We start from the raw sequence: 12316 nt of genomic DNA, 5'->3' as shown, positions 1-12316 counted from the left end.
AGCAGCATTAATTTTATAGATGTGCTTGACCCACAGAAGCTTTTAATATGGTTATGACAAATTAATATGCTTATCTTTATAAAAACCAAAATACAAACTTAATTCCAGGTTAAATATCACAGAGCTTGAGTTTAATTCCCACCTATTTTTCTTCAATCACCTGAGCAAAAATTAACTTTTCTGTGTTTTGTTCCACCACAGGCAAAGTAGAGCAAGTTTTATTTAGTGTGAATATAAAAATAAAGCCCTGGACAAATAAATAACATTTGGATCAACAGAATAAAGGTGGAAAATTCCACTAAGAGGAGGAAATACTTTTAACCACCATTTCCTCCCTCCTAAATACTATGAATTACTCTTAAAAGCATTTTTTTCTGAATCAAGTTCAATTAAATTTTTTTAATAGGTTAAATGTCTACTAATTGATCACTCCTATGCTCAAAACCCTCTAATGACTTTCCATCTTACTCAGACAAAGGTCAAAGTTCTTAGGCCCTACATAATCTGCCCTATTTACCTCACAGACTTCCTCTACTTCCCCTCTTACTTCACCCAGGGACTCTACTCAGACAAGCTCCCGGCCTTGGGCTCTTTGCCCTTACTAGTACCTAGCAGAGAATTCTTTCCCCAAATCTGCATGATTTACAAATGCTTTCTCATTTAACACCAACAACTCTAAAGCAGAAAACTTTCAGATCCTTAGTTCTGAGTGAATAAATAAAAAGATAGGTTAAGTAACTTGTCAAAGATACTTGGTAAGTAGTTTGACTTCAAGATCTTAAATTCTTAACAAATACAATATCTCTAGTAATTATGAGAAAACAAAAAGACAAAAAGTTGTGACCACAGAGTCATTTAGGATTTAAAATCCTCTTGCTCTTAATAATAATTAAATTTCTTGAAGCTTTTTATTCTCATCAGGTTCTATCATATTTATTTTTGCAGCTACTTAAACCAAGAAGCCAGAAAATCAGCTTGTAAAGTATATGGGCAGATAGGAAGAAAAAAACAAAATTCTCCCTTAAAAGGTAACAACTTGCATCACCTCAGATGTAACTGAAGCCATTGACACCAACAATAAACATACATGAATTTTCAGAGGTTTAAATTCTATTCAACAACCTTTCAAAGAAGAGATCCACATTCAGTCACTCCTTCTGTAAGATGATAAACGCATTTAGACAGAGTCTGAAATCATTCTATCATCCTCATCAGTGACCTAATGATAACAAAAGAAAAAATCTAATAGAAAAATACATACAAAAAGACTTTAGCAGACCTCTACAAAAGAGGAAATCCAAGTGGCCAGCCTCATTAGTAATCAGGTAAATGGAAATTAAAACCACACTGAAGTATCACTGCATACCCACCAGAATGGCACAAGTTAAAACATCTGACACCACCAAATGTTGAGGAGGCTATGCAAATTGATGCATTTGTGAATACAGTGATAATCTCTGAATTTTAAAAATTTGAATACTCAAAGAATATACAGTTAAAAATCACTTGTAGAAACAGCAGATGAGTGAATTATTGTATTAATTTAACATCTAATACAAATAGTTAAGCGATGATTATGTACCAAGCATTATATACCAAGCGCTGAGGAATACAGCAATTGAATGTCTGGCCAAAAATTCCTCTCACTGAGCTTCCACTATGGTGGAGAATGTGGACAAGAATAACAAGAAATGTATATTTTATGGCAAGAAATAATTGTTTTGTGAAACATGAAGTGGCAGAAGAGCATAGTGATTTGAATAGTAGTATTATTTTGAATAGAAATTTGGCCAAAGGAGCTTTATCTAATAAAATCATAAAGATCTGAATGAAATGAAAGGATTATATAGTATTTAAAATTAATAATGGTAACTCTGAATGGTCAGAAGATACGAAAATTATATACACGGTATAATTTTTATATTTAATGAAACCTTAGTGCTTAACCTCTTAATTTTATAGGTGTGTATCTGCTTGAGACAAGCATTATAATAGAATGGTGACCTAAAATCCATCTGTAAAGTGACATTCTGTTTGAGAAGGAGGAAACCTAGCTAATAACTTTCTCAAATAGTTCTAAGTAGGTGGCTAAAATTTGAAAACTGCTATACTTACAAAAGGCTAAATTTACTGTGAGACACTAATATAAAACAGCTCCTCCAAAGACAAGGGGGAAAAGCATTATTATAAAAATCTTAAGTATATTACAGATGCAGATATCTCAAATAATAATGGAAAGATTATAAACTTTAAATCAGGCCAAATGTTTCAAGATGACTAAATAATCTTTGAAATCAAATTTAATAAACTTTAGTCTCACAAGTGTATCTACCACTGAATGCTAATGTTTATAAAAATGAGTATTTGTTCATCTAATGTATTTCCTTATCTAAATATGACACTTTTATATAAAAGTATAATTGTCATAAATACTTTAAAAAGCAGGTCTTAATTATATCAACAGATTACATAATAACATAATTTATTAAATTAAGAGTTTGAGAAAAATTGGTTTATGGGAAAAAAAATTTATTCGCAAGAGAGTTACATTAATTGGAAGAGTTGATCTGAAGAGATTGAAGTACAAAATATTTGACAGAGTTCTCCCCCTAGTGGAACTTGCAAAGGATCTAAAATATTTTCATGACTAAGAATGACCTAAAATGTATTATTCTTATAATTGAGAAAGGAGTTTCAGATTTTAGCAAGATATCTATTATGGGATCTATTATGGATCTGCATGTAATAAGTAAATAAATCAATGAAAGTTGAATCATCAAGACATTTACTGAAAACACATTTACTAAAATGTATTACTAGCAAGCTAGTCAAGCACAACTCAGCAAGAACAAATACCTTAAAAGCAGAGGACTAGGGGGTACAGAGAAACACAATTTAGGAAGACACAGTAGCTTGTAGAATGGTACAGAATTTTGAGAGAATGTGAAAATTCTGAAAAGTGTGTGTGTGTGTGTGTGTGTGTGTGTGTGTGTGTGTGTGTGTGTGTGTGTGTGTGTGTGTGTGTGTATGTAAGGGGTAGGGAGGGAGGATGAGAGATAATGCTGAGAGATGAGATGGGAAATGCAGGTTTGGGCAAAAATGAAAAGCTAAGCATTTTATGCTAAGGAATTTTGATATGATTTTCTAGGTAAAAGGCAGTTAGTAAAAGTTTTTATTTTTCAGAAAGCTAACTTGGATAGCTCTGTGGAAGAGCTGAGGCTGGAGAAGAGATAACTGACTAGGAAGTTACTGCAATAGTTTAGGTAAGGCTGGGGACAGAAGAATTCAGAGAATGGCCTGGGGGAATAGAAAAGCTAAGAGAGATTAAAAGAAAAGTTTCTGAAATTAAAATTACCTTTGATTTAGTTTTAGATTTATTCAGGACTTTTCTCTTTTGAAGTCCCAAACTGTACCCAACTGAGGAGTTGGGCAAGATACTTCAGTCTTTATGAGTTATTAAAAATTATCTGAAAGCAAAACTACAAGAGTAGGTGAGAAGGTAAAATGCTCATAATGTTAACTAGCACAAGCACTTTGTAAAAGAATTTGGTATTATCTAGTAAAGTTGAAAGTTTACATACTCTCTCTATATAGCCTTGATGTAGAGGGTTAAGAAAGGCTTAAGTGAAGTTCCTACTAGGTTGAACAATCCGTTAAGAGATGATACCACTGATCAAGACTAGAGATACAAAAAGAAAAAAAAATTTGGATGAAATAGGAACACATAATTTTATTTTAAAGATTTTTTATTTATTTGACACAGAGAGAGAGGGGAAGAGCGGGAGAGAGCAAGCACAAGCAGGGGGAGCAGCAAGCAGGGGAGAAGCAGGCGTCCCGCTGAGCAAGAAGCCCAATATGGGGCTCGATCCCAGGACCCTGGGATCATGACCTGAGCCGAAGGCAGACACTTATGACTGAGCCACCCAGGCGCCCCTAGGAACACATAATTTTAAACATGTCGAATTTGAAGTGCCTGTGAAACTTCAGGTGGAGTGGTTTACTGTCCATTAAAACTACCGGTCTACTCATCAAAAGACACAATAAGTTTAAAAACAACAAAAGACAAGTCAGAGTGGAAAGAGGTATGTGCAAAACGTAACATCAATAAATAAAGAACTACACACCCAAAGAAAAAGAAAAAACCTAATAGAAAAATACATACAAAAAGACTTTAGCAGACCTTTACAAAGAGGAAATCTAAATGGCCAGACTCATTAGTAATCAGGTAAATGGAAATTAAAACCACACTGAAGTATCACTGCATACCCAGCAGAACGGCACAAGTTAAAACATCTGACACCACCAAGTGTTGAAGAGGCTATGGAACAAGCAAGAACTTTCATATGCGCTCTTGGGAGTTTAAACTGGTACAAGCACTTTGGAAAATAAAGTTGAAGATTTGCATGCTCTATGACACAAACATTCCACACTACAGAAACATGTACATGTGGTCAGTATAGTGCACAAGACTGCTCATAACCACCGCACTGTTCAAAACAGTCCCAATCCACAAACTCCCAAATGACCAATAATATTAGAGTGGATAGATACATTGTGATATATTCATAAAATGGAATATGTACAATAAAAATGATTACTCTTACTAAAATAACATTGAACAAAAGGAAGAAGAGACAAAGATATTCAAGAACACTCTATTCAAAGTTCAGAAACAGGGAAAACTAAACTGTACAGATCAGAGAGGCAAATGAAGGTGACACAATTATAAGGAAAAGCAAAGGAATGACTACCACAAACTCAGGACAAGGGAGTCAGGTGTGATTGGGTAGACTTCTGGGTACAGGCATATTCTGTATCTTGACCTGAGCCGTGATTATATGGGTAATGTGTTTACCCATATTATAATGTAATTCTGTACTATGAACTTCTTGGTATACTGTGCTAATAATTTTTAAAATAATTTTTAAAAAGGTTTAAAAATTATTCGTTGTGGAAACATGCAAGGGCTAGAGTTACATTAGGATCTGTTGTTGTACAGATGCCTCCTAAAGTCATGTAAGTGAGACCCTTCATTTGAATACAGCTTTTAAAAAGCAAAAACTTGGGATTCTCAGAGGAATACAAACATTCAGAAATGATAAGAAGACTAAAACAATAAACAAGAAAGAAGAGAGGCAAAAGTGAGTGGTGGTGGGAAAGCTATGGGAGGAGAGAACATAAAGAGGATGACAGGCCAACAATGACAAACAAGATAAACTCAAGCACGATAAAGACTGAAAAAATACCAATGAATTTAGCAATTAGGATTCGAGTGATTATTTAATCAAGATCCACTTGATGCCAACATATTCCCGATAGTAAAAATTTCATGCATTTTCTATTTTCAGAAACGATATTAACATATTTCATTTTAAACAAAACATGCAGCATATCAGGCTCTTTAATAAGTATTTCAGTATAAATAAAAACAATGATATAAATCTTGCTGTTTGTGACTAACATTTAAAGAAATGTAACAAAATTTCATAATTTTCTTGATGTTAGAAAACTACAGGCTTAAACTAGAATTGCATCTGATAGTATGATTTAAATTGCTGATTACAAATATGTCATGCAGTCAGTTCATGTCTGAAGTTTTTCTGAATATGTGCTACCTTACAGGGAATATTACCAACAGAACATAAAAGCTATTTTTTTATAAACATATACAAATCATAATGTGTTATTGATTATCATCAAAAGATGAGGCTATAATATATGTAAGTCTTAGAAATTAACCAAATTTTGAATTGAAATTTAATTCAAAAGATATTTCAAGTGGGAAGAAAATTCTAGATGTTGTAGCAAAAACTGTATTATGGCTTGGAACAGAATATAACACATTTTGAAAGAAATAAGATTTTCAACATAATATTTTTCCCATATTAATAAGAAATAGGACATAGAGGGACAAAATGTTTAGTTTTGAATCTTTTGAAAATTGCTTTGGCAATGTACAAATATGGTAAACTATCATTCAAATATGGATTTAGAGCAGAGGCAACAAAAGAAAAATAGGTTAAGTTGTACTTCAACAAAAATATAAATTTTGTGCATCAAAAAACAGTAAAAACTGTTTGCCAACTATCAATCTGATAAGGGACTGACATCAAGAATATATAAGGAACTTTTAAAACTCAACAACCTGATTTAAAAAATGAGCAAACATGGGTTGGAAGAATAAACGTTGTTAAAATGTCAATGCTACCCAGAGCAATCTATACCTTCAATGCCATCCTGATCAAAATTCCAATGACATTTTTCAAAGTGCTGGAACAAACAATTCTAAAATTTGTAGGAATCAGAAAAGACCCCAAATCACCAAGGAAATGTTGAAAAAGAAAAACAAAGCTGGGGGCATCACGTTGCCCAATTTCAAGCTCTATTACAAAGCAGTGATCACCAAGACAGCATGGTACCGGCACAAAAACAGACATATAGACCAATGGAACAGAACAGAGAGCCCAGATATGAACCCTCAACTCTATGGTCAAATAATCTTCGACAAAGCAGGAAAAAATATGCAAAGGAAAAAAGATAGTCTCTTCAATAAATGGCGCTGGGAAAATTGGACAGCTTTATACAGAAGAATGAAACTCGATCATTCTCTAACACCATACACAAAGATAAACTCAAAACGGATGAAAGACCTCAATGTGAGACAGGAATCCATCAAAATCCTAGAGGAGAACATAGGCAGTAACCTCTTTGACATGGGCCACAGCAACTTCTTTCAAGATTCATCTCCAAAGGCGAGCGAAACAAAAGCAAAAATGAACTTTTGGGACTTCATCAAGATAAAAAGCTTCTGCACAGCAAAGGAAACAGTCAACAAAACAAAGAGGCAACACACAGAATGGGAGAAGATATTTGTAAATGACACTACAGATAAAGAGCTGGTATCCAAGATCTATAAAGAACTTCTCAAACTCAACGCCCAAAAAACAAATAATCCAGTCACAAAATGGGCAGAAGACATGAACAGACACTTCTCCAAAGAAGACATACAAATGGCTAACAGACACATGAAAAAATGTTCATCATTCATCAAATTCAAATCAAAACCACACTGAGATACCTCCTTACACCATTTAGAATGGCAAAAATTGACAAGGCAAGAAACGACAAATGTTGGAGAGGTTGTGGAGAAAGGGGAACCCTCTTACACTGTTGGTGGGAATCCAAGTTGGTACAGCCACTTTGGAAAACAGTGTGGAGGTGCCTCAAAAAATTAAAAATAGAGCTATCCTATGACCCAGCAATTGCCCTCCTGGGTATTTACACCAAAGACACAGATGTAGTGAAAAGAAGGGCCATATGCACCCCAATGTTCACAGCAGCAATGTCCACAATAGCCAAACTGTGGAAAGAGCCGAGATGCCCTTCAACAGACGAATGGATAAAGAAGATGTGGTCCATATATACAATGGAATATTACTCAGCCATCAGAAAGGATGAATACCCAACTTTTACATCAACATGGATGGGACTGGAGGAGATTATGCTAAGTGAAATAAGTCAAGCAGCGAAAGTCAATTATATGGTTTCACTTATTTGTGGAACATACGGAATAGCATGGAGGACATTAGGAGAAGGAAGGGAAAAATGAAGGGGGGGATTGGAGGGAGAGACGAACCATGAGAGACTATGGACTCTGAGAAACAAACTGAGGGTTCTAGAGGGGAAGGGGCTGGGGAGATGGGTTAGCCTGGTGATGGGTATTAAGGAGGGCACATACTGCATGGAGCACTGGGTGTTACACGAAAACAATGAATCGTGTATCACTACATCAAAAACTAATGATGTATGGTGATTAACATAATAAAATAAAATTAAGAAAAAATAAAAAAATTAAAAAATGAGCAAAGGACTCATATAGATATTTCTGTAAAGAAGGTATACAAATAGCAAATAAGCAAATGAAAAGACGGTTAGCATCACTAATCATTAGGGAAATGCAAATCAAAACCGAGCGCTGTGAATTGTGTAAGACTGTTGAATCACAGATCTGTACTTCTGAAACAAATAACTCAACATATTAAAAAAAAAAAAAGAAAAAGAAGATAGCAGGAGAGGAAGAATGAAGAGGAGTAAGTCAGAGGGGGAGACGAACCAAGAGAGATAATGGACTCTGAAAAACAAACTGAGGTTTCTAGAGGGGAGGAGGGTAGGGGGATGGGTTAGCCTGGTGATGGGTATTAAAGAGGGCACATTCTGCATGGAGCACTGGGTGTTATGAACAAACAATGAATCATGGAACACTACACCAAAACAAATTATGTAATGTATGGTGATTAACATAACAATAAAAAATTTAAAAAAAAACCACAATGAGCTACCACTTTACACTGATTAGGATGGCTACTATAAAAAAAAACCAGTAAGAACAAAAAACTCAGAAAACTAACAAGTGTTGGAGAGGATGTGGATAGAAATAAGAGCCCTTGTGCACTGGCTAGCAAAAAATGTAAAATGGTGCAGCTGCTATGGAAAATAGAACAGCAATTCCTCAAACAATTAAACACAGAATTACTATATGATCTATCAATGCCACTTCTGGGTAAATACCAAAGAAATGAAAGCAGGGATTCAAAGAGATTTGTGCAACTATGTTCACGGCAGCATTATTCACAACAGCCAAAAGGTGGAAGCAACCGAAGTGTTTACCAATGGATAAATGAACAAAATGTGGTATACACATACAACGGAATATTACTCAGTCTTAAAAAGGAAGGAAATTTTTTCACACATTACAACATGGATAAACCTTAATGACATTATGCTAAGTGAAAAGAGCCAGTCATAAAAAGACAAATACTGGGGCATCTGCATGGCTCAGTTAAAGTGGCCGACACTTGATTTTGGCTCAGGTCATGATCTCGGGGTCCTGGGACTGAGCCCTGAGGTGGGTAGGTGGGTTAGTCTGTGGTTTGGTCTGTCAGGCTCCCTGCTCAGTGGGGAGTCTGCTTTCCCTCTTTTTCTCTCTCTTTCCCTCTGCTCCTCCCCCCACTTGTGCACTTTCTCTAGAATGAATAAATAAATCTTAAAAAAAAAAAAAAAAGACAGATGCCTGGGTGGCTCAGTCAGTTAAATGTCAGCCTTCGGCTCAGGTCATGATCCCAGGGTCCTGGGATGGAGTCCTGCATTGGGCTCCCTGCTCAGCGGGCAGTCTGCTTCTCCCTCTGCCTGCCGCTCTCCCTGCCTGTGTGTACGCTCATTCTCTAGCTGACAAATAATTAAATAAAATCTTTAAAAAAAAAAAAGACAAATAATACATCATTTTACGTATATGAGGTACCTAGAGTAGTCTAATTCAGAGATAAAAAGTAGAATGGTGGTTTCCAGGGGTTTGGGGAAGATGGACCTGAGGAGATGTTCAATAAGCAGACTTTCAGTTTTGCAAGATGAAAAGAGTTCTGGGGACTGGTTGAACAACAATGTGAATGTACTTAATGTCACAGAACTGTACACTTTAAAATGGTCAATTTTATGTTATATGTATTTTACCACAAAAAAAGCTTGGAAATGAATATGTGTTGAAAATAGAATCACAGTCAATAGGAGGAAGATATAAATCACTCCTTGGGTGCAGAGGGAAAGAGAAACTATGGCATTATTTTTATGTGTACTTTATTATTTTCATATGGTACCTGAATTTCCAGCTCAGCAATGTGCTGCTGTAATTCGGCCACAGCAGCTATGCTATCGGCTTCCCGGAGTCTCACAGCCATCACTTCTTCCTTGTTCTAGAGCAGCAAACAAAACAAACCAAAAATAAACCATGTAATAAATAAAAAATAAAACTTGCTTCAAATTTTGAAAACAAATAGATCTACGATTAAAGGAGAGAAAAAAGTGCCAGTATTTCCTAAACTTGATATAAAATGAAGACCGAATATATAGAATATATAGAGACTGAGTATATAGAATAGCATTCCATCTTTAAGCATTAAGAAACACCACTCATATAAATAAATGTTGCATAAGAAGTTAAAATTAAAATGAACTTAACTAAAACAATTCAAATCACTGGTGACCGTAAAAGCTGCTCATTTTTTATGCAAGAAAAAATACTGAGAACTTTCAAACAACAGATTAACAGACAATATGGATACTAAGAGAGTTTATTAGCTAGATAATATTTAAAAATTAGTTTATATTTAAATATAAATATTTTTTTAAAAGTTATAATATATAACATATTCTTTCTGAAGCAATGTTAATGAATATTTTACAAAAGAGAATAGAAATTAGATTATATCATAATTCTAACCTTCCCAGGAAAAGCATAGTACTTAATTCTACCACCTCAAAATTTCACAAAGAAAAACCCCAAAACTGTATTCTACGATATCCTTGCCAATTAATACTGATCCAGAAATAACAAAATATGAAGAAAATATGTTGATATGAGAAAAGTCGGGTATGTAAAAATATTTTTCTCCTCCATTAACTTCAGTTGAAATTTAGCAATCATTTGTATCAAAATTGTACAGCATGGTGATCTTAGGAGAAATTTAGCACCTGACAGTACTATAATACCAAAATTTCTAAAAATAACAAATTTAGTAGGAGTTTAATAATTAAACTTCCAAATAAAAAATTGTACTTATTCTTGTATCTCAGATATGATATTGCTGCTTCACTTTAAGAAAATACTGCTTTAAATATTTTGCCAATTTGCATATGGTCACATGTGTACCCAGTGCTGTGCTAGTAAATGTCTAATAATCAGGGGCACCTGGGTGACTCAGTGGTTCAGCATCTGCCTTCAGCTCAGGTCATGATCCCAGGGTCCTGGGACTAAGCCCCACGTCGAGTTCCCTGCTTAGTGGGGAGCCTGCCACTCCCCTTGCTTGTGCCCCACCCCCATCAAATAAATAAATAAAATCTTTAAAAAAAAAGTCTAGCAATCAGCTTTCTCCTAGGGGTGTGTGTGTGTGTGTGTGAGAGTGTGAGAGTGCATGTGTGTGTACACATATGTGTTCATGCATAAGTTTATTATATTTTTTAATATAAACTGATATAGAGGATATAAAGAAAACAACATATAGATAATAAGATATACAATACCCATTGCCCATTCTGTGTAGTCGCTATATTCTCACAGAATGCTTTCGCTGATTTTTTTCTAAACTACTGTATCCATAAGCCATGGCTGAAACTGGGGGAAAAGTGAAGTTTTGATATAAATGTTGATTGAATATTTTTGTTAAAGATGAAAGTGAAACAAAGAAGACTTATGTTAGAATTTCACTCATTTGTTAATAATGTGAGCAAGTTTTTTGTTGATTCTGGTAATAGTAATCAAATACTGAAAGAAAATTTCCTTAAAAATTTTGTGCTATTCATAATGTATAGGCTGAAGATACAACCACTTTTAAAGTTTAATCTGCATTAAAAATCAAGCACAGGTGTCAAAAGCTTTTCCTTAAAAGGCCAGACAGTAAATATTTTAGGCTTGTGGGCCATACAATGTATCGTAAGTATTCTACCTGCCACCACTGCAGTGTGAAAGTGGCCATGGACAATACATAAACAAACAGGCAAGGCTATATTCCAATAAAACTTTACTTCTACCACTCCAGCAACCCTCAGTTTGTTTCCTGAGATTAAGAATTCCTCATATCAGTGAGATCATACGATACATGTCTTTCTCTGATTTGTAAGACTGTTGAATCACAGACCTGTACCTCTGAAACAAATAATATGTTATATGTTAAAAAAAAAAAAAAGAAGATAGTAGGAAGGGTAAAATGAAGGGGGGGAAATCGGAGGGGGAGACGAACCATGAGAAACTATGGACTCTGAGAAACAAACTGAGGGTTCTAGAGGGGAGCGGGGTGGGGGGACGGGTTAGCCTGGTGATGGGTATTGAAGAGGGCACGTATTAAATGGAGCACTGGGTGTTACACGCAAACAATGAATCATGGAACACTACATCAAAAACTAAAGATGTAATGTATGGTGATTAACACAATATAATATTTTAAAAAATGAAAAAAAAAACTTTATTTCCAAAAACAGGCAACCAGACAGATTTGGGCTATAGGCTACAGTCTGCCAACATCTGGTCTAGATAATCAACAAAAAAATAAATCCAGCCCTGATTTGTAGTTTGACACCTTATGTGATGTAAATCCTCCCACCATGGGTCCTTTCAAGCTACCAACGTTAACATTACTGAACATTAAGTTGGGAAGAAATGTGCAATAGACCACTATTAATATGGTATTTCCACCATACAGATACAAGGGGTATAAATAACCTCAAAAGCACAGATAGTAAAATGGAAAAATAAGTAGGAAATGATGAA

At 34.9% G+C, this 12316-nt stretch overlaps 1 protein-coding gene across 5 annotated transcripts in view; it reads right to left on the bottom strand.

Annotated features, from left to right (window-relative positions):
- The window catches only part of EVI5 (ecotropic viral integration site 5), a 197265-nt gene that overhangs the window by 50534 nt on the left and 134415 nt on the right, over positions 1 to 12316 (bottom strand). For all 5 annotated transcript variants that reach the window (XM_028087639.2, XM_028087638.2, XM_028087637.2 and 2 more), the window contains one exon: positions 9651 to 9746. In XM_028087639.2, the coding sequence (XP_027943440.1) occupies positions 9651 to 9746 (96 nt within the window). The remainder of the gene's footprint in view (positions 1 to 9650; positions 9747 to 12316) is intronic.

The sequence above is a fragment of the Eumetopias jubatus genome, unplaced genomic scaffold, assembly GCF_037043125.1.
Source record: "Eumetopias jubatus isolate StellerSeaLion01/CBP00866 unplaced genomic scaffold, mEumJub1_p1.0 scaffold_4, whole genome shotgun sequence".
Classification (NCBI taxonomy): Eukaryota; Metazoa; Chordata; class Mammalia; order Carnivora; family Otariidae; genus Eumetopias; species Eumetopias jubatus.
Note: the sequence above shows the minus strand (reverse complement) of the source record. Positions and strands in the feature narration are given on the sequence as shown.